The following is a 22,259-nucleotide window of genomic DNA, read 5'->3' on the forward strand; positions in this document are numbered from 1 at the left end:
TTTTAGTAATCACAAGAAGTCAAGCAAAACAGCACAAAATACATTAAAGCAGCACTACATCAGGGCTATTAAAAAAAAGCTAAATGTAGACCTGAATTCCTTCCTTATACTGTATATAAAGGATTGTCATGAGAGTACAAGGAGCTAATGAAGGATTATCTGACTCTTTGAACTCGTCCTTTGCGTCATGTTAGACCCAGTCAAACAAAACTATTATCGCTGCAGCTAATCACATATTGCACCTACTTATTGTGTTCAGCGCTGTATCTCTGGCCCACTTCTGGTGCCATCATCACACTGTGATCACTGTGCAAAGTAGGTCTTAATTAGAACTTCTTGGGAGTTTGTAGAAGTGAGGCCTCAGCAGATGGGCCTCTCACCTAAGGGAGGTGAAAAAGGCATGCCGTTTTCAATCCCCTCGCCCTGCGTCCCTGCACTGCCATCAGTAGGAATTTTATCAGCATGGTCTCGACAGCCCTGCCACTGAGCACACATCATTTTCTAGCCAACACAGCCACTGAAAGGAGCCTCGCTGAAGGTGACTCCACCTCTGATGAAAAGTCAGGTGTGATGGCACACTATCTTGCAGGGAGGATTTAGACTGAATCTATGGTTTGCTTTAAGCTCTCAGTGGGGTTTTTCTTGCCTGGGGAAAAGGTGCTGCTATTCAACCTCGTGTTAACAAAAAATAACCAGTGTTTTTATTCAGGGTAGCATTGCAATTGATAGAGCATTTACACACTGAACTATGGTATCCGTGTCTCTCCCACACACTTCTAAAAATGGTACTTGGAAGAAAAGAAAAAAGTGATCCATTGGGGGAAGGTTCAGCAGCTACAGTTCATGAAGTTTCAAACTGCAGTGGGTGGTTTTCTCTGGTGGGTCCAAACAGACACAGCAAGAGGTTAAAGTGAGATTTATTCTGTACACGAGGAACAAACTTGTTTTCACTGACTTGACTTCTTTTTGACGTTACATTTATTTGGTGTTGACAATAATGTATTCTAGTAGATGATGAACAACAGATATTAAAGGATAATTTATCTTTAAGACTAGTAACTCATTGACAAACTGAAGGCTGTCCTAATGATGATGTATGAATACAATCTTTATTTTTCAATGGATATGTTAACAGACACATAGATTAAATACTTTTCCATTACTTGGTTTGATCCCAACAGGGCTATTTTTAAGTCACATAACATATCTCAGAAAAGAAAATTATTTTGTCAGTACGTTATGATGATTACTTTGATTCCCCCGCCAAAACTTGCTTTACCTCACTCAGAGGTGAATTTATGCAAAACAAAAAGTCTAATATTCCTGTCAACCTACAGCATGCTGATAAAAGCACTGACGTGTTTCAGTGAGGTCAGTGTCGTTCTCTACACTGAGAGATAACTCCTGATGTCTGTTTTGCTTCCACTAATTGTCAAAACACATGTAAAGAAATTGTTTTGCCCAGAGGAGGAACAAATACAGTAATAAGCCGACATGTTTGAAAATCTATCCACTGCAGCAGATTACTGCCACCAGTATATGAATGCAAGGAACAATTACATCAATCATAGATTATTCCGTTGACTATTTTCTCAATTAACTGTTTACTCTATACATTGAAAAGTAGTGAAAAATGTCCACCAAGTCCAAGGTGATTAGGTCTTTAAATGTCTTGTTTTAACCAAAGTTTCAGTTAAATATGATATGAAATACTGAAAAGCAGGAAATCTCCAGATGTGAGAGGTTGAAAACCGCACTTTGATTATAAGAACAGTTGGGGATTATTTTTCTGTTAATCTACTAATTGTTGCAGCTCTATTCAGTGACAGAGACCAGAGCTGTATGTGTGTAACAGTACCGTGCTACTGCAGTTGTAATGTAGTATTTAGTTGCAGTTGTCACTAGATATACTTTATAAAAATGGTAGAACATACATGTTGGTAAATTGCCAGTGGTCATGTTTAATACTTTCTTTATATTTTCTAATATTTTGTTTATCATGAACACTTTGAGATGAAGCCTCTGGGCTCAACCAACGACTGCTGCTGGATTACATTACCTAGCAGCATCGCAGTGGCTATGTTTATAGATTCAGGTTCAGATGTGGGGAACTGTAAGTTTCCTTTTTAAATTTAATATACCAGTTGCAATGAGAGTCATGCTCCCTCATTTCAATCAAGCAAAACATGAAAATCAGAAAACAGTAACATGTTATGCTGCTTATGCCCTATGGGGAGGGGGATCTGAAGAATATGATGTTCATCTTTTCTTTAAAAGTGTCTGCACAATCAGATATGTTTCCAGTTGAAAGCATCATTGTGGCATTCAGTGGCTGTGTGGCTCATTGTATTGCAAGTTATTCATAGATTACATGACACTGTCATGGCTTTCTTCAGAAGCCTCCAGGGGATGTGTAGGCTGTTTATGTCTTCCTTTAAAATCATACACTTTGAGGAATACTATTTAGCAGCTTCAGTAGCTGTGTTGCTACACTGAACAATGTTAAAGGATTATAGATTGAGAACACATTGAAGACAGCAGGATGCAGGTTGAATGTGTTTCCATTCCTTCCACCTTCCTTGATTCTGCCAGCCGCGAGCACAGGTCGCTAACACTGGGGAGAAGACTCTTAAAATAGAGATGGGGGGGGGGGGGGGTATGGACGATGCATTTGCATTACCCTGTGAGAGCGACAGAGATGGAGAAAGAAAAGAGAGAAGAGGGAAGAAGCTGTGTGGCAGTCTTCTCCCTCTGGGGTGTAAAGACTCTCTGATAACATCCAGGCCATGGAACAAGGACACTTCTGCTTTCAGATGACTCACAGGAGGGCAGACTGGACCCCACTGGCAAAGCAAGCTGCATTTGACTGCTTCATCAAACTACAACAAAGGACCCTCCAGTGAGAGAGAGAGAGAGAGAGAGAGAGAGAGAGAGAGAGAGAGAGAGAGGTATATACATTATATATACTATATATGCTGTATCAGAGACCTGAATGATATTACTCAAATCAAATATATCCAAAATCACATGTAACCTTTCTGATCTTTATAGAGTTAAACAACAATGTATTTAATAGATTACCAAAAAAGAATATATTTCATTCATATATCATTAATATTAAATTAATATCATCCAACCCTTTTTTTAACTTTTGATTCCAGTTTTCCAGCTGTTTTAGTTGAAATTTACCGACAAAACATTGTTGACGTTTAGCTAGTAATGGGAGATATGGTAATGGTGGGGTCATTTCCCTTGTAAGCAAAATGATCAAAATGCATCATGCCCCTTGTTAACCTACCACCCACTTTCCATCCCCTAACTGCACAGAGTGCAGGGCAGAGGTGTTGTTCAGTTGAATATGTCATTGTGCCTGACTCATTGATCCTTCTGATATCTGACTGAGGTTTGTGACAGTTAGAATCTATTGCCCCTAAAAATATCAGCAGCCTAATGGTGTATTGATGAATCCACAGAGCTGTCCAAGGTGCTGAAGTAGCAAGCATTTTCTTCTGTCAGTTTAGTCTTGGATCTATAATATATTATTTTTCTTTTATTCTTTAAAAAATCAGGGTGATCAGTTTTCGTACAGAAAACAGAAAAAAATGGAGATATGATGCCGTGGTGGATGGGTCCTGAAACACAGGTCTTTTGCTGGGGGAGCGGGGTTCATTTCCTGGATGGTGGCCGTTCATGTCATGAATGTACTTAACCAAATCATGGCCTTTTTTCTAATCCTAACCAGGTGGTTTTCATGCCTAGCCCTTAGCGTAACCTTTTGTTGGCTAAAATGGATCACACAACTTTTTTTTGTTTTGTTTTTTTGGTGCTGTTGTGAACCACTTCCGGTCCGGCGGCGATTGACTTCTAGTCATTGAGCGTCTTTTTTCTTTTCCGAATTTCTGTGCATTACTTTTCATATGATGTCCTACAAACCTCGTTATGAGAATATGTTGAAAAATTACAAGGCCAAAAGAGTCACTTACTGCATATAATGAAGTGGATATTAAATGCAATGTGCTGTGTTCCACTGTTATGCATTGCAACGGACAAAACTCTTCACACAGCTAAAACTTTCAAAACTAATTTAGTCAGCATTTATTTAAATAAGCTTGGAACAATACCTTAGACAAAAGCATTTCATAAAATAGTAACACAAAGTTACAGTATATCAGTCCTATATTAACACTTGTGTAAGTCACTATGACATTGCATTTAACACTACATGTGGCTTATTTTGGAGCATCAGCAGATTTTTACAACCTGACATGATATCAGTGCTGAGCCCGGTAAACTGCAGGGAACTCCAGGGAACACATCCATCTTCTGCTCCACAGATCACTGCTTGGTCAGCTGGGACTGATGAGTGTATAAATGACATCACGCACTGTCACACTGTAATAACAGACCCAAGCTTTCAACAATAGAGGAGAGTCCTTGCCTTATTAGCATCACTGTAAAACCATGAGTGCATGAAGCCCAAGGGAGCTGAAAATGCCACTTAATCTCCCCAAAGATCAAGCTGACCTCTAAAATAACATGAAGCACAACGCTAATGTACAGTAAATAATTCCATCACTCTAACTTATTGGAAATGCCTCCAATATTCTGGTAATTGCAGCACTGCGTTATAGAAAAGATGAATGCACATCTTATAGGAATGACTCTGACTACTCTGGGATTAGTGAGGGAACAGCCTTTTTTGTTTGGCTTCTTCTTGTCTTTTTTTTTTGCTGCAGTGTGTTGAGAAAAAGAGGGCATGATGACATCCCTCCTCTGCCCTTCCCAGTTCCATTAATTCCAGCATGTAGCTTTAAGAGAGTCTGACCCAGAATAATCAGTGGTTTCAAGAGGAGGTTAGCAAAGACGTACTGCACTCAAGTAGGGAAGCTTCCAAACAACTGCACACAACTACTGCTCTCTTTGTTAAAGCAAAGATACTACACACTATCACAATATCACATGTGATACATTCATATACTGACCAACTATTATCCCTTGATGAAGAGCAGATTCTGAGCAGGAATCACAAGAACTGAGTTGTAGTGTCACAGTTCTGGTGCATCCAACTCAGCATAAGAAAAGGTATGGCTAAAAACAAGGCAGGTCAGGAGGCAGAAGGGCGCTGAGCTGGACTGCCTTCCCCAATCCTTAGCCTTATCCCAAATGTTAACCCCAGCCTTCAAATGTCATCCTTCATGGGTAAGCTGTAAACAGCTTAGACCGATTTTGTAGCCATGTTTCCTATAGGCAACCATTAAGCTTGCCTTCCTGAACCACGATTTGAGCAGTCAGTCAAAAACAAACTGCCTCAGAGCATGCACAGCGGCTGACCTGACTAAAGTCCAGTTCTGTAAAACAAGATAAATTCTAATCTAATTGATCTGAACGGTTATGTATGGGCTGTGGATAAATTAATGTTATGGTTAGATTACAAACTGAAGTAAACTGCATTCAATTCACCAGTCAAGTCATTCGTGAGGATATTCACGATATCCACGAATATCCCGATAATTCCCCACGATTATCTTATTATCGCAATCTGAGGGAAAGTTGTCTACCATTACATCCCTGATCTATACATACACTTACAGCATATTTGTCCTGTGTCAGAGGGCAACATTTTTTGTAGCCTACGTACAGTATGACAGTGCATATTGTGAACATGTTGACTGATCACCAGTTTTTTATTGTTTGGAAATACACTGGAGGCCTTTTAATGCACAGGACAACAAATCCTTCCTCCCTTTTCACAAACTGAATCTATATTATCACAAACTGTATCTCTATTATATTTATTCATACTGCTGCTTTACTCTCTGTGTGTATGTGTGGGGTAAAGCTGGGGACTTTTGGGACATTGATATTATAGAGCAAAAGTGAGGCTCTTATGCTGCACGGTGCTTGCACAGAGCAACACTCTCCAGGGGATTGATGCAGTATGTAGGAGCTTCAATACACACACACACACACACACACCCTGACCATTTTGCTCCACTTGTCTCATAAGTTCTCCTCCTTTAACAATATCCTCTACACACTGGAGACAACAAACAAATGAGACGAGCTCTGCTTTATTTAAAGAATCAAATTTGGAAGTCTTGATGGATTATTTATAGCATTAAAACAATATTGATGACTTCTCATCATCTTATCTTTTTACCAGGGAAACAGACTTCTGCCAACACCTCCAACAAACTTGATTGTTGCATCTAAAAATATATCTCTAATATTTCACCAAGCAAAGTTTTTGGCCACACTAGCATCATAGGTCAAACCCACACACTGACACTACAAAAATAATGCGTGGCGAAGGTTTTTTTTCTGCAGTAAGGTGAACAGTAGGGTTGTAATGTTACACAGGATTTTGTTCATACCCCGGTTTAGTGGTTCAGATAGATAGCTAAAAACCTTATCGATCCCCTGAGGGAAGTTCAATACAGCAGGGGAAAAAACAACAACACAAAAACAAACAAATGCAGGATGGAAGTTGAAGTGTCAAAGAGAGACACAATCCTCCTGCTGGGGACTGAGGGAATATCTTGTTTAACTATTTTCAGGATAAAAATCAGGAACATTTCAAACAGACTTTCTCAAACAGCAACAGGTCACAGTGTGACAGGCTGTAAAACTGAAAAGCCTCTTTGATGCAGTGGAACTGAAAATACTAAATAAACACAATAAAAAAAACTCAAAACTGGCTATATGCCAATGTAAATACCAATTTCAGTAATTGTTTCATCTTGTTCTGCGTTTGCATCTAAAGGCTTTTTGAAACGGATAAGGAGTTATAAGAGTTGTTTTTTCTTCATCCCAGTAACAGCCATATGTGTTTGATGCAGCTGTATGTACCTTAGCATGTTGAATGTGTTTCCATTCAAATCCCCAATAACGGACCACGCAACGTTCTTGTCTGACACACAACTCTCTTTCTGTTTTTGTTGTAGCTGACCAGTAACCTCACACTGAGCTTGCCATACGCCAATAGCGACATGTGCTAACCTCAGCACATGTTGCTATTGGCGGACGGCTGAATGTATCCATGAGGAACTCAGGCTGGAGAACTTTGGTCTGCATTACGTGGACAAATACAAGAACCGTGAGGGCCCTAGTGAATAGCACTTTGGGCTTCGCCATTTGAATTACATCTTTGTATAACATAAAACAGCATCACCCCTTTGTTCCCAAGGCCCTATTCTTTACACAAACTAAAATTGTAAGAGATTGGTATCTTCAAAGTTCATATTGCAACTAAGACAGATAAACTGTTTAAATTCAGTTTGAAAACAGAAAATATATTGAGCCACTGGAGATATCAATGTCTAAAGTCAAATGTGAGGTTTCAAGGAATATAACATGTTATAAGGTGATTTCAACATATTGACCCTTGGAAAAATACAATGAATATTTGGCCAGAAGAAAAAAAAAAATAGCAAAGCTGAGCACAAAGAACCTTGGGAACATAGATATGCTCCCCATAAATGCAATGGAGAGATGATAGGCTCTTATATTGTTATTCATAAACTCTTGGTTTATGAGGACATTGCTGCTGATTGGTATTCATAGTGGACCGCAGTATTTACTGATGCTACGGTGCCATAGAAAGTGATCCTGATCTCACCTCATTACCTTCCATCCTGTAATGCATCGATCACTGAAACTGACAGGAAGATCAGAGCTACAGTACAATGTGATTTCAGAGTCTCTTAAGAGGAAATGCCCAAATAGACTGGATTCATCTCCACTTGCACAAGGAAATAAAATCCACTCCAGGGAGTGTAATCATGCGTGGAGTTGGAAAGAAACACCCAACTGTCATTTAGGAAAATATAGGGCCATTATAAAGCTGAACTTCTTAGAGCAATGTGTTATTCATATGAAAAATATGGCAAGGCTGCCTTTCCACTCCAATAAGCTCAATAAACTGTTAATGGTAAAGCAAATTGAAAATGTCAGAAGGTATACAAAATGCTGAGAGGAGTTATCTGCAGCCTTGATGAACGGTGTTGCATATTGGATATTTATGAATTATGAGGCTACATCACTTGTTCCATTATTCCATTTAAAACTCATTTTAACTGGCACATGGCCCACAGTCCTGCACACAATACAATCTGTTATTACACCGAATGCAAACTTTAGCGCATTGTGGAGTAGTGCTTCACATATTGTCAGACTGGAAGGTCAACTCTTCACTAAAAGAAAGCACTAAGGCTAATTTATCTTCATTGTCTGCGTGCCTTGATGTGTGCTAATAAGTAACATGTTTGAGAGAAAGATCAGTACGGCATACAAAGCATCAGGGATTCTCTGGAGACATCAGCACCTTTCTTATCCACCATAATTCTCATTCGCACACATGGTATCATTTCGTGGCAGCAGCTCAAAATGGACCATTAGCAAAATATTCTATTGTTATTTTAATCCACTTTCGCTCATTTTTTCCTTTGCCCGGCACTTTTCTCCACTCTCTCTTCACCCTTTGTGCAGAGCAGCCAGAACAGCCCTTTTATTTTGGGGGGGGGGGGGGTGTGTGTGTGCCACCCAGTCCAAGGGAATATCTTTAAATATTTTGTGTAATATTATTATTAAATATTATTTAAGCATTTTACCGGCTTCTGGTAGTAACATGTAACTTGTTACTACTAAGCCTGGCATTGCCATACTAATTCTCAAATGCTCATTAATCTAGATTTCCTATAAGGGTAATATTGACGATGCAGACCAAAATGCCTCTGAATGCAATTGGACAGACCAGCAACCAATCAGATCAATGAAACATGAACTTAAACAAATCAGAGCGAAGAAACGTGACCTACAACAAATCAGATTGACGAAACGTGACCTACGACCAATCGGTGCGTCGAAAATATGACCTACAACAAATTAGAACAGTGAAACGTGACTTTCAAAAAAAATCCTTGTGACAAAACATGACCCACAACTAATCAGAGTGATGAAATAGGATCGACAAGCAATCAGAGTGATGAAACAATGTAGTGCTGAGTGACACATGCAAGGCTGGGTGTTGCTTGGTCTATTTTGAAGCATGAAGAAAATGTAAAGTAAAGCTCAGCACATTGCTGCAGTTGCCAGGATAAATTCCAGGCACCAGGCGGGGAAAAGGGAAAACACATGTGTTTACGCCAAGACATTAATCCCATAAACGATTTGTTTTTTTATAACTTAGTGACAACCAGATGTTAGTTTGGCAGCACTTCACATGGACATGGATCAAGTGCATTGTATGGTTATCATAATCCAATTACACTCATGATTACTTAAAGTTGCTATAATTGATATTTTTATAACAATAATAATGAATAAAATAATAATTAAAACAATGTGAAGAAGGTATTTGATGGACTGACTCAAAGTACAGTATCGTGATGTTCATAGTAATGAAGAAAAATCTCGATCAAAGTGGCAATAATACATATCTCACTGACCACAGAGACAATACTCGTTAATATGATCAACTGATTTTTTTGTAATAATAAAGAAATTATATGAATATCACCAGTTGTATTGTTTAATGATTACAGAAGATGATACATTTACAGTGCCTTATGATGAGGGTCTGAAACAGATGCGTCTTTTTGTTATTTATTTCGTCATTGTTGACAAGAGGTGGGAGAATATAGTAATAAACCTCAATACATTATATTCCTGTGACAACACAGTTAAAAAGATTAGCCACTTGACTTTACTTGTGTTTACTGAGCTTATGCATCATCTCTTATAGCACTCCTATTCCAGAGCTCATAAGACATTTAAATGTCATATTCATGGTCTGCAAGAATAAATACCAAATACATCAAGAGTGTCACGCCGAGAAAAAATAAAGCTAATGACATACAATACAATTATGAAATCATTATCCTGTGATCATAAAGTCTTTTGGTAATTTATGACCAGCTTTTAAGAGCTACATATTTTCTGATCATTACACACTCACATGCATGCAGCAGATACTCAAGCACGCAAGGATTGTTGGTTGTATTTGCGCTGAAGTATTTGTGTTCAATGCAGTACAGCTGAAGGGGTTCATCCTCCGTCCACTAAAGGTCAGAGCTGTGATACCTCCAAGTCTCTACGTATTTGTGCTCTGTTGAATATCCAATTACTTCGTTCCAGCTGAAGACGGCTGTGTGCTCAAACTCTCACACTAAGCAACAAAGCAAATACAACCCAGCATGTATACACACACGTTCGTATATAGACACACGCACACATACACACAAACAACACACACACGTTCATATATAAACACACACACACACATACACACACACACAGACACACACTAATATGGCTCCATGGTGGCAAATTCTATTGCCAAGATACACAGGAACCAGATCGCTTATTCCCACTCTGCTGTGTTTCTAATTTGTTGATTATGGTGTAAATCCTCCCAGATCTTGCTCCAACTCAGTGACATGCTGCTGAACGTGATAAGCATTGAGCATATCCAGGTGTTCCCAAGCACTGCTCTCATTTCCACCAATCAACAACTACACACAGGAGAGATGCACGTCCCTCAGGCACATATACGTAATATCTTCTTCACAATGACGACTTAAACCCTTTCACTCCGGGAAATCACAATTCAACGTTCAGAATTAAAAAGCCTCAGTTATGCAAGTATAGCCTTTATTAGGACATAAGCTATTATCATCGACTATATGTAAGAAGTAAATGTAACCACAGTGACGTCCTCTATTGGTTGGCGGACTACTGTTTTAATGGCTTGAGTTTCGCATTTTGGCCGTCACCATCTTGGTTTCAAAATTGCTATATTTGGACAAGTGGGTGGAGCTAAGAGAGCCAATATGGTCGCTGGCATGTGACAGTATACGTGTAAAGAAAAATAAAAAAGAGGAGTGTCTTTAATTTAGACAGTACTGAAAACGATACAGTCACAATTTCTAAATACCCGTAATACCTGTCTGTTGTCTTGTCATGTCTTTTGGCACAACTTTGTTAGGTGACTTAAATGTTCTTTTTTTCTTCGACTTTACTGTCTATTTTACTCGAAATAGGCCATCGTTTACAAAATGAACACCATGCAATACTGAAGAAGACTTAAAGCTAGTGATTAAGACCTTAAACTCTTTCAGAAACTGAGGGGTTGTTTACTGAGGTAACAAATCAGGAGAGAAGTAATTTTCTCATTGACTTCTATAAAATCTGACTTCTTTTTAAGCTGGTGATGTCCTACCCTGCTGGACATGAGAAAGAATGCAGTTTAGGGGCTTTTCAGACCTGAAGGTTGCCGTTTGGCTATTATCCAGGATGCTTTGAATATGTAAACAAACCAAAGTGACTGAGAATCTGAGAATCATCTTTGTAGCTTGACAATCTTTTGACCTTTTAACCAGAGTTTAATTTTATTTTGGAGAAAAGGCCAGTGTGCTGAAGGACAGTACCTGGACCTCTGTAATATATTTCACAAATAAAAATGCACTGTTTGTTTATCTCTCTGCATTGGTTGTGTTTTCTAGAATACCAGCTGCATGTGGTTGTGTAGCTTCTAAGAATTCAGGCTCTGAGGTGCAGAGTTAAGCTCTCCTCAGTAGATATCCTGTATTAGGGAGATAAATACCACAGCTGGCTCTCCAAAGAGTCCAAGAGATTTATGGATTGCTTCTGTGCAGCAGGCCTCTGGGAGGTAAATATTCTATGAAATCTTCGTATGGTTTTGGTTCTGTGCAACAGACACACACACACACTGATTCCATCCATCAATGCCTGTAAGGCTAAGCGACAGCTGCCGCTATGTGTAGTTGTGTGATTCCCTTTTTTGACCAAAATTACAGTGTATATACAATTTTTTTAAATGCAGGGAAATCCGATAAAAAGGTGATAGCCTCCTTTCCCATTACCAGTAGACATGTAAATCTTTTTTTTTTCTGGTGTGTCATGTTCAACGCCATGTACACGTCACAGAAGAGGGTTAGTAAATGATAAAAAAGCAGCATGGAGGACAGTGACAATGTTAAAATGTTGTTGTTTTTTTGTTGTTTCTATTACTTCTCTCTTTCGAATTTGCTGCTGCCTAGTTTGGAATGATGTCTGAGCGCTACTTGCGCAGAAATGGACAGAATTTGTAGCTGAGATAACTTAATGAAAGAAATAAGCGTGTCCACCTTGTTGTTCAGTTTCCAGCACTGCTGACTGAAGCTGGAGCCGATAAATACCTTCGACAGCTGCAGAGTCATTTGTCCATGAATGATGAATGAATCATTTGGAATGAATGATGATTGAAACCTTTCCCACTAAAAACAAAAGGCAGGTATTAGTGGGTTTTTCATCCAGTGGGAAAGGGGCTTTATGGTGTTGGTGGAGGAGTCGTTCCGAAACCAGGAGCACTTCATCATAGTCATGCAGGCTGAAACAAGCAGGACGAGATCGCCAAAGAAGGGGCGATCGCTTCCAATCGGTCCCTGGAGCAGTGCATTTACAATACGAATGTAGTCAACCCAGCAAACACAAAACCTGAATAACAACTGTGGTTCACACTTCAACGGTGGCTGCCATCCGTCATAAAATGGAAAGAAGAAGACTCGTACTGTGCATGACGGGATGCTTTTACATAATTACAGCAGACAGCATTTTAATGAAGCCTACCATATGACTTAAAGACCAAGCAGCTATAGCAAAAATGAGTCTAGGTTGACCATGAGCAGCAATGAAATGAAAAAAAAAAATTTGGAAAAGAAGAGGGAACTCTAACCTGAGGTGAATTCTTCAGGTGAGATTTATGATCAATAAGAGAGCAGTTTGGTCTTGCATGGTATTTATTAAAAACTTTGGACCGCTGTTGAACATTATTTTTGGCCCTGAAAACGGAACAAAGCAAACAAACTATAGGTGTGAAAACACCCTTAGAGACAGTGTTGCATTGAGGTTGCAGAGTTTGGAACATAACTCATAGAGGAAAACAAACAATGAAATAAAAAAGAGTGGGCTTAGTGGAGTGTGTTTATGTGTGTGGTTTGAGGGGGTCTTAGATTGCAAGAGCCGAAGGTGTTGCATCATCATCCCATTAATTACTCCCACTGCAAAATGTCCTCCACTACAGCATACATGACCCACATGCTATAAGCAGATAAGCAGGGCTGTAAAGAGCATGGGAATCAGACAAACAGGACAAAGCTCAAATCTGCTCTGTCAAAGTTCTTATAAAAGCCTTTGTCTCAATTCACATCGGTTACACCTGAGTTGCTGGGAACAAACTCAGGACGATGGGGGGAAGGACTTTCTTTTGTTTGTTTAGTGTGAAGTATTTTAGTTGAAAGTGTCCTGCTGAGAGACCCTCCCACCCTCACGCCTGCAGAAGGCCAGTTAGTGGGAAGGGCCATGACGGATAAATCTGATCCTTTGTAGAGGCAGTATTGATCCGGCAAAAGCTCACTACATGAATCAAGTATGCGCCCTGTGCTGCTAGTTCCTTCACTCCGTGGGATGGATGAATAGAAACACACACTTTCTCATGGAGCCCAAAGTAGACAAGCTGCTCATTAAGCCCAATCACGATGACAGCTGCTGGCTCTTTGGTAGGAACTGAGAGGCTGTGTACATTCGGTAAAAACATCCAATGTCAGTGATCCGATCACAAGTAGACAGCTTTCAGTCTGTCTGTTCACAACTGGCAGTACCCTGCTCACATGTGTCTTCAGTGACCATGTGTGATCTGATTCCCCTCCCTTGCTCAGTATGTAAATCAACACATACATCATTTCCGTTTAGGATAAAGATAACCTACATATATAAATGAAAAATTGTGTGTGTCAATGTTATGTTGTCTGTGAATTTCAGTTGTTACTCTTATCTCACATAAATCATTATTATAGAAACGTGAAATGACTCATGAAAGAGCGATTTCCTACCTCCGACTTTTCACTCTCACAAACTTCCCTAACTCTGTGGGATACACTTTCTCATGAAGCCAAAACTGGACAAGCTGCTCATTACGCCTAATCAGGCTGACGGCTGCTGACTCTAAGGGCGCACTCACACTGTCCATCCGTACCGTGCCCCGTGCTTTAGGGTACATGTCCCCCCCCCTCCCTCTCCCTCTGCGGGGCAGGCCCGTTTGTACTCACACTGCCTGGGCCTCGCTCGATTGTGTCTTGCCTGTCTATATGTCATCACGCCGTAACGCGTCACACGCATCGATTGCGTCGCTTTGTTTGCAAATCTTTCCATAGACCTCAGAGTTTTTGTGCTGAATAAGGAAAAGTCACCAACAGTCTGGAAATAACATCCAGAACACACGAGTCACTCTCACTGGTTTCTGTGACATGAGAAATACTTTCAAAGTAATAATGTTTAAAAATACAGCGAAACAACCAAATTACTCAGAGGTACTGGCACAGGTCTTGTGGACACACGTACTTCAGAGTCACATACCCGTTCTCACTACTAATGTGGACACATGTGGCCTGAACCACTTCCCAATGTGGTTTTTCGACATCGGATTTCAATGCATCCTAAGAGTTTTCACCTGTAGTTAGAGCTGTCCACTTGTTTTCGGATCACTCAGACCACATGTTGCTGCTAAATGGAAACAGGGCTTCAGACGTCATGGCATGTAAATGTTTAGGAAGAAAGCAGCATCATTAGCCCCAAATAGCTCATTGATAATGATGATCCAAATGATCATGGTTAGACCAATTCTTCAAAGAGACATTTTACTCATTTTAATCCAGGTCTGTGTCATGGCAATGTGGGCATTGTGTTCAGGTAAAGGGTGTTTGGCGTATTCCCGCGGCAGATTTCAGAAGGGTGTAATGCAGCATGTGTCATGGCAATGCCCACATTGCTTCCAGATTCAAATGGACAACACATCCCTTTAAGCCAATTAAACCTGCATGAAAACCTGCCTCAAGAGCTGTCAAGCCCTTCTCTGTACAACTATAGTTCCATGATGATCTAAATCCTGTTTCACAGGTTTTTCAACAGTGCGTGTGTTTCGCTCGCTTTGGCAATTGAAAACAGCATAAAAAATGTAAAATTTTTCTAGGATTAGGCGTGTGAACCTGCTGATGCTGAGGCCAGTAGCTCCAATGAACTTTGCTTGATTTTTGTTTTAATTTGTTGTCTTATTGCCGTTTTTGGAGCATGTATGGCCAGTGCCGAAAGGTCCTTTTGCGCGATCAGATGATTGGTACAAAAATTGGGGAGCGCATGGATACCTGTATTGCCAGCAGCCTCTGCAGAGCAGTGGCAGACAGTTCAGTTAAGCTCAGCAGAGACAATTTACCCTTGTTAACTTCTCCCTTGTGGTTTGTGTGTGTATGAGTGATTAAGTTGAGAATCTGCTCACACTTCTACAACTGTACAGCAAGTTTATATCCTGCTAACATGCAAACCTCCAAGTTTATGTTTGAAAAAGTATTGCAGCATCATGAGATGCCCCATCTTAAATATTGAGTGGATACCAGTTTAGGTCATATCACAAACTCTTGTTCTCTGAATGAAAACCAATTGTAATACTAATTATTAAAGGAGAGCTGTTTCACAAGATTTGCTTATACGATTTTTAATGAATTTGAATGACTTTAAATTTTAAATTTGAACCCTATACATTTTATAGTTTAAAATATGAATAATTACATAATTAAAAAAAAAAAATACAGTTTGAGGCAGAAGTCATTTACAAACCTAGTTTACTTTTTGTGTTCAATTAAATGAAATCAGCTTGCTTATAAATGTCCTGTCGTAAACCTTTATTGAGGAAAAACTTGATTTGATTCGTTTTTATTGCCTCTCCAAAGTTCTTTACGCGCCCCTAAATGTTTCAAATTAAAAGAGTTAGCGTCAAGAACTGTCAAGTCCGAGAAAAATAATATACTCAAAATCCTTACTAATTAATATGATACAAAAACAACAGAGCACTGATTAAGCATTTCAGTGTTATCAGCTATGAGCTGAAGTTTCAGCGTTTCACTCTGTAGTGCTGTTACATTGAGGGAAATTAAATTTACAACGACCATTACGATCCAATCCTGGCTGTGTCTCTTCTCTACTAATTACTATGCCGGTCAGTGATGAGACATTTATGGTTAGCCCCGTTCTTCTCTCCTTTTCTCTTGCCTTTCTCTGGTTGTATTTCCATGTCTGATTTGTCTCTTACAAGTTTTAAAAGGGACAACCTGTTCTGGCCCTTCTGGATTTAACAGAGTGCCGAGCACAGGGTGTTTACGACACACACACAAACTTACACACACACACACACACACATCTCCAGAGGATAGGATCTTAGAGAAGCAACACAGCCTATTTCACTGCAAATTAGGTTAATCACGCTCCAGAGAGGCCCAGTTAATAACCCTCATAGAGGCTATTAAGATGGCACCTAAATCACAGGAATATGTGAATATCTGATGGACCCTTCTACCGTAATGCCAGGCTCAGCCCTGGACTTCCTGCTAGAGCTAGTAAGAACGGTGACTGGTCACACACCCTGAGAGGCTTTGGACAGATGATGTAGAGTCAGTGTATAGTATAATATCATTACCCCTGTTTTAATTCAGACGGATAAATTAACCAGAATTAGACTATAACTCAGATAAAAAGTGGTTTAATTTGGTTCTTTTGTAAGCAGGGATAAGACACAGAATACTAACTACATGACCATCACCCGGAATATCAATACACGTAATACACATCATTTCTCAAGATGCATTAAAGCCACCTTCTCGCTTCCATATAAGAGTTATTTAGAACTAGCACTCCAGTCACTCGACATATCATAGTTATCCTTAATAATAATAAAAATGTATCCAGCCCAGAAAAAGCTGGACATGTGTAGAAACAGTCACCTGTGCTGAACAATACAATGTGGAAAATGACAAATGAAGCCCTCCTGAAAGGTGTAATATTTTGTAACTGCAGAGTGCTGAGGGCTGATAGCATCTCCAGTGCCTCAGCGGTATGAGAGCTCACCATGGGGAACCTAAAACTGTATGGCGTTCATGAAAGATTGAGCAGTGAGATGCTGAGCTTGGGAGAGATCCATCCCTGCTGGTTAACCCTCACATGAGACAGTCTGGTTCCAGCTTGTTATAATTCTATCCCTTTATCTTCTTTGAGATACATGTATGAAACTGAAAGAACACATTACTTTAACTGAGAAGTGTTGCATTCAAGTAGCAATACAGCGTGTGCTTTCATTCAAGCTTACAGGACATGTTGGTTTTTTGCAACTTACCAGGGCTGTAAATGAATATTCTATAATCTAATATAAATTTGAATTTTTAAAAAATACAGGCTTTCCTCACCATAGGAAGGCGGAAACCTGAGACAGTCTCCTGAGCCTCCGTCCTCTCTCTTAGGTGAAATACTCTACTAGAGGCAGAGAGAAAGACAGAGGGTCCCTGGTGGATGGGTTGGTGGAACTGCCCTCAAGCTGGCCATCTCCTCAGTCACACCAGCCGATGCTACAGTGGTGAATTCATATACTGACATCAAAGATCAAGGCATTCAACAGCGTTGGCTGATCTGGGTCCGGCAGCAGTCCATGACCAGCTTGCTAATTCCACCTATACACTGAAGATCAAACTAGAGAACAAATTATTAATAATTGATATATTCCAAAAATATTGTAATTTTTTATCGTTCAAAATTTGATGTGATCAGAGGTTAGGTTTTCCAAGTCTGTGATTTCAAGAATATTGAAACTTTGCAAGGACACGGATTAATTTAAGTCCCTCAAAAAAGGCTGTCTGTCCACATAAAACAAGTGGACTGGGGAAAGACTGAAACCAAAGTGTGTAAAAAAAAAAGTTACATTTGGAGGAGGAAGTGCCATGGTTTGGGGGATGTTTTCTGCAGCAGAGTTGCTCTTGAACAGCTACATGGCACGGTGAATGCAAATGTTTATGTGAACCTCCTTCAGCAACATGCAATTGTCTCCCAACCAGCTGCAATTTTCATGCAAGACAATGCCCCCTGTAACAATGCAAACGGGTTACGCAGTTCCTTGAAGCTAATATTGAAACAATGAAATGGCCAGCCCAGATCTAAACCCCATAGAGAAGCTCTGGAAAATAATTCTGAACAGTAAAAAAATAACAGTATTTCAGAATAAATCAAGCATTAATACTTTGTTCTCTAATTTTGATCTCCAGTATATATATATATAATATATACAGTATATAGGGGATGTGCAGAATTTGTTGAGGCATCTGAATTCATTATTTTGGTGCTAATTTCAGACTTACAGACTGAAGAAGAAAAAATATTCTTTGTTTGGTGCATATCCTCACAAAAATTCACAACACGATCATGTTAATGTCTTTTTCATTGAAAATGAGAACAATGATACAAAAATAATCAATCCCTCCAATACCGTGAATCATATCACAGTCAAAATCACAATTGGATATTTTACTCATTCCAATATCAGTATCTATATCACCCTATGGTAAACGGTGTGAGTGGTCACCGAAAAAATAAACAAAATCCTCCCACATATTTGTATGTTTTAATCACAAGTTAGTTAGTGTGAATGACTTTTGTGAAATGATAACAGGATAACATCCCACTGATGACACATGATGATAGGGAATTATCACCTAGTTCCCGTCCACCATGTGTCTTATGAATTACATACAGAACTACAGTGGTCCTCCTTGGTTTGAATCTACTGACAAATCCGTCCGTCCTCCTCTCTGGTATAAAGTCAGAGCAGTTGCATTTACGCCCACATAGCAATCTCCTGTAGGTGTTCTGTTCTTTCTCCTCTCCAACAGGTGCAGGAGCTTTTTCACTGCACATCTCTTCTGGTGGTTATTTTAATGTCAAACACAATCCATACTTTATCCCACGCAATGAAATTTTAGGAGACGCATGTTGCCATCACTGTATGATAATGAATGACAATGCAAGCTTTTAGCCTGTTATGATATTAACAATCTGGAGCACGGTGAATTACAAACAATAACAGGCATTTCCGTTCATCCCACGTCCCATTTTGTCATTCCGCATCATGTCAGCAGCTACAGGGACATTTCTGAGGATGGAAATTGGTTTCTCTGTGCCTCTCGCCAATCCATCTGAGATATGGGACATAAATGCATTTCATTTCAGCATCTTATAAAAGTGCTCTGTCTACAGCGTGTATTGCCATTACCCTCCGAGGTCAGTCCTTAGTTGTACAGTTTGTGTCATGCATAATAAATGTGCAGGAATTAGAGTCACCGGTGGGAATGAGATCCAGCAGGTGGCATTAAGAGAATCCACCACTGCAGGTCCAGTCTCATTTCACAGCCGCTCATTTACCTACCTCCAAACCTGTTCTACAGCCAATGAAGGGGCTGAATTTTAGCTTTTGTTTGCAGGCTCCTTCACTGAGGCGACTCATAGATTGCTCCCTATCCTGTATCAGTTAAAGGGAGTATTCATTTATTATTTTCTTCTATAAATGTTTCATTAAGAATAGGAGAAAGGAAGTGTGAGTGTATGCGTTTGGATGGGTACCTCTCCATCCTCTCCCACTCCATACATACACACACTACTTTCATATGCATTAGTCTTCCAGAGCCCAAATGTATCTCTTCACCCTCTTCACTAATTGCCTTATTCGCTGCGCGCTTTTTATGAGAGCGCGTGCACGCGTTTCCTCTCCCTGTGAGGAGGAGCTGACAGACCTAACCTTGAGGCTGTGGATGCGCGTGCGTCTGTACACGTGTGTTTTGAGCGCGTGTGCGTGTCTGTGAGTGAGTGCGCGCGCGCGCGCGCGTGTGTGTGTGTGTGTTTCTTGTACTGTTGGCGACCCCCAGCGTTCAGGATGAGAAAGGTTCGGTCATATTATTCCTCCAAACATCACAAAACAAGACATATTAAACAGCCTCAGTGGGAAATCTGTGTATAATATTTGAATAAGTTTGGCGCAAGGGTACCTGCGTGTGCATGTTTTACAGACGTATTAATATGCTGCATAATCCACACATCAATTCTAGCAGACTCTCAGAACTTGCAATCAATGGCGTAGATTAAAAAAAACTAAGACAACATGTTGTCGAACATACAATATCTATATTTTTCGGTTCCACCAAGCGTTCGCAAGGTGGGTCAACTCCTACATCATGGAATAAAACATGTTGGTGTCTTACCTGCGCGCAACACTCCGTTTTATCCACATTTTTCTCGACTGCCGACTCCGTCTCAGTCCTCCAGGTATCCTCCCATTTACATGGGTTTCCTCCAAAGTCGATAAAACACTCAAGTGACGGACCTTACTCCGGCTGTCAGGCACGCAACCATTCTTTAAGCCATATCCTCCAATGCTGCGCACATCAGATTCCCTCCAATAACGAACACACAGCAACAGTCAGGTCTCTTTAAGTTGCTGTCAATTCTTCTACTGGCGATGATCTTCAGACGGAGAGGGGTTCACAGGTGAGAGGGAAACTTTACCTGCACGGGAAATCTTTCACATCCCCCGGCTGTGGAGACAAAGATGAGGTGCGGAGCGCAAACACAAGGCGTGGAGTTGCATCCTCGTCGCTTTAAATGACAGCGCTCCTTCTCCTACATTGTTGAAAGACTGGAGCGGATGCAAGACGAGGATGCTCGGCTCTGAAGCACGCAGGAGACCAGTCACCGCTGGCAGGGGGTCCTCATTATCCGCTCACATCTCTGGGGTGGGGAGGGGAGGGTTGAGCGGTGGCTTTAGATAAAGTAAAATAAAAATCAAATAAAAATAGGTGCAACTGAAAGAAGGAAGAGGCGAAAGACGGAGGAGAATCCTGAGGCTGAGAGTTGTTCCAGAGGAGTTGGAGAGAGACAGAGACAGAGACAGAGGGGGGAATGAGAGTTAGCTGTCTCCTGCCGCTGCTCTTCTCTCAGACTGACGAACGACCTGCCTGCCGAGCGCCACGCTGCTCTGACGTCATTTTAAAGACAAATTTGTCATGTGCTGGAGTGTCTCACGTCACTTCAATCCCACACTCATGAAGCATGACAGGGGGCAGAACAGCACGAGTGAATGGCCAGATGAGTGAAGAGAGAAAACATAGAGCATAACGAAGTCACATGAGCTGGTAATCAGCACCCTTTGTCTAATGATGCATAATGTAACCTTTTGTTTTAGGCTCCTGACAATGTGGGGATGTTATGTGCTGTGCAATAAGGTTCAAAATAATAACCACGATAAGTAGAATACGACTCCCTCACTCCCAAAAACTAATTAAGCCTTATTATAATATATCAGATTATGGCAAATTATAGGCTACTCTCATTAGCAGCAAAACAAAGCAGTATAAAAGGTGTTTAAAATGTGCTTCCACTTTAAGATATAACAGGAAATCAATTAATCACTCTAACAAAGTAAATTAAAGCCCCACTGCTGATTTTTTTTAATTAAATGCTGCCATAAATTCTTCTGATTGCACACAGGTTTGTGTTTTTAAGTAGGCCCAGCGCTATCCAGCGAATCCAATTGAGAGTTAAAAGCGACGATGTCATTGGTACGTTGCAAAATCTCTTACGTTTTAGGTATTTATCGCTGCAGGGATATTATTTGATTGAAATAAGAGTGAAAATGGTGAGCAAAGAACGTGTTTATCCAGGTGTATTCAAAGACGGGCTAGTCACGTGTATTAAGAAACAGCCAGTAGGCCAGTTGAGTGGAGCGTCCTCCTCTGGCCAAGTGGTGCAATAACAACAACCATGTATGTCATGCGACAGAGCCAAAACAAGTTTTCTCATTGACTTATTGAAGCGATGTTTGCGCGATGTTTGCGATACATTTTTTGTGCATCACAACCTCAACAAAATGGTTCGTTTCAACATCAGAATTTGATCCATTATGTCCAGTGACATTTGGGAAGTCTAGAAGAGCAGCGTGATTTTCCTACGCTGCGCCTGCGACCTGGAACCAGCTCCAGCAGAGGCTGAAGCTGTCCAGCTTTATTTCTTTAGGGGACTTCAAACTGCTTGTAGGAAGGCTGTTGAGACAGTCTGTGGGGGTCTGCACTTGTACATAATTTAACTTGAACTTATCTTGTTCTTTGCCTTTTGCACTTTGTACTATAATATTTTACTGTTTTACTGTTTGTGTTCTGTGTTGTGTCTCCTGTGTGTTCAGTTAGTCTGTAACTTTGTGTTTTGCTGCTGCCGACATGAACAGGTTTCTCTTGCAAATGAGACCCTGGGTCTCAATGAGATTTTACCTGTATAAATAAAGGTTAATAAAAAAAAAAAAATCATTTAATCCCCATCCAAGTTAGCAGAGAGTTGTACTGTAAGTT

General features: G+C 40.3%; 1 protein-coding gene across 1 annotated transcript in view; it reads right to left on the bottom strand.

The window, feature by feature from the left end:
* The window catches only part of ajap1 (adherens junctions associated protein 1), a gene marked incomplete at its 3' end in the record, with an annotated part of 51,977 nt that extends 31,752 nt beyond the window's left edge, over nucleotides 1-20,225 (bottom strand). Inside the window, exon 1 of the mRNA XM_083919433.1 lies at nucleotides 20,121-20,225. Within this exon, the coding sequence (XP_083775559.1) occupies nucleotides 20,121-20,149 (29 nt within the window). The 5' untranslated portion in view covers nucleotides 20,150-20,225. The remainder of the gene's footprint in view (nucleotides 1-20,120) is intronic.
* Between the last annotated feature and the right edge of the window lie 2,034 nt (nucleotides 20,226-22,259).

This window comes from Echiichthys vipera (assembly GCF_963691815.1).
Source record: "Echiichthys vipera genome assembly, chromosome: 9".
In the NCBI taxonomy this organism is placed as follows: Eukaryota; Metazoa; Chordata; class Actinopteri; order Perciformes; family Trachinidae; genus Echiichthys; species Echiichthys vipera.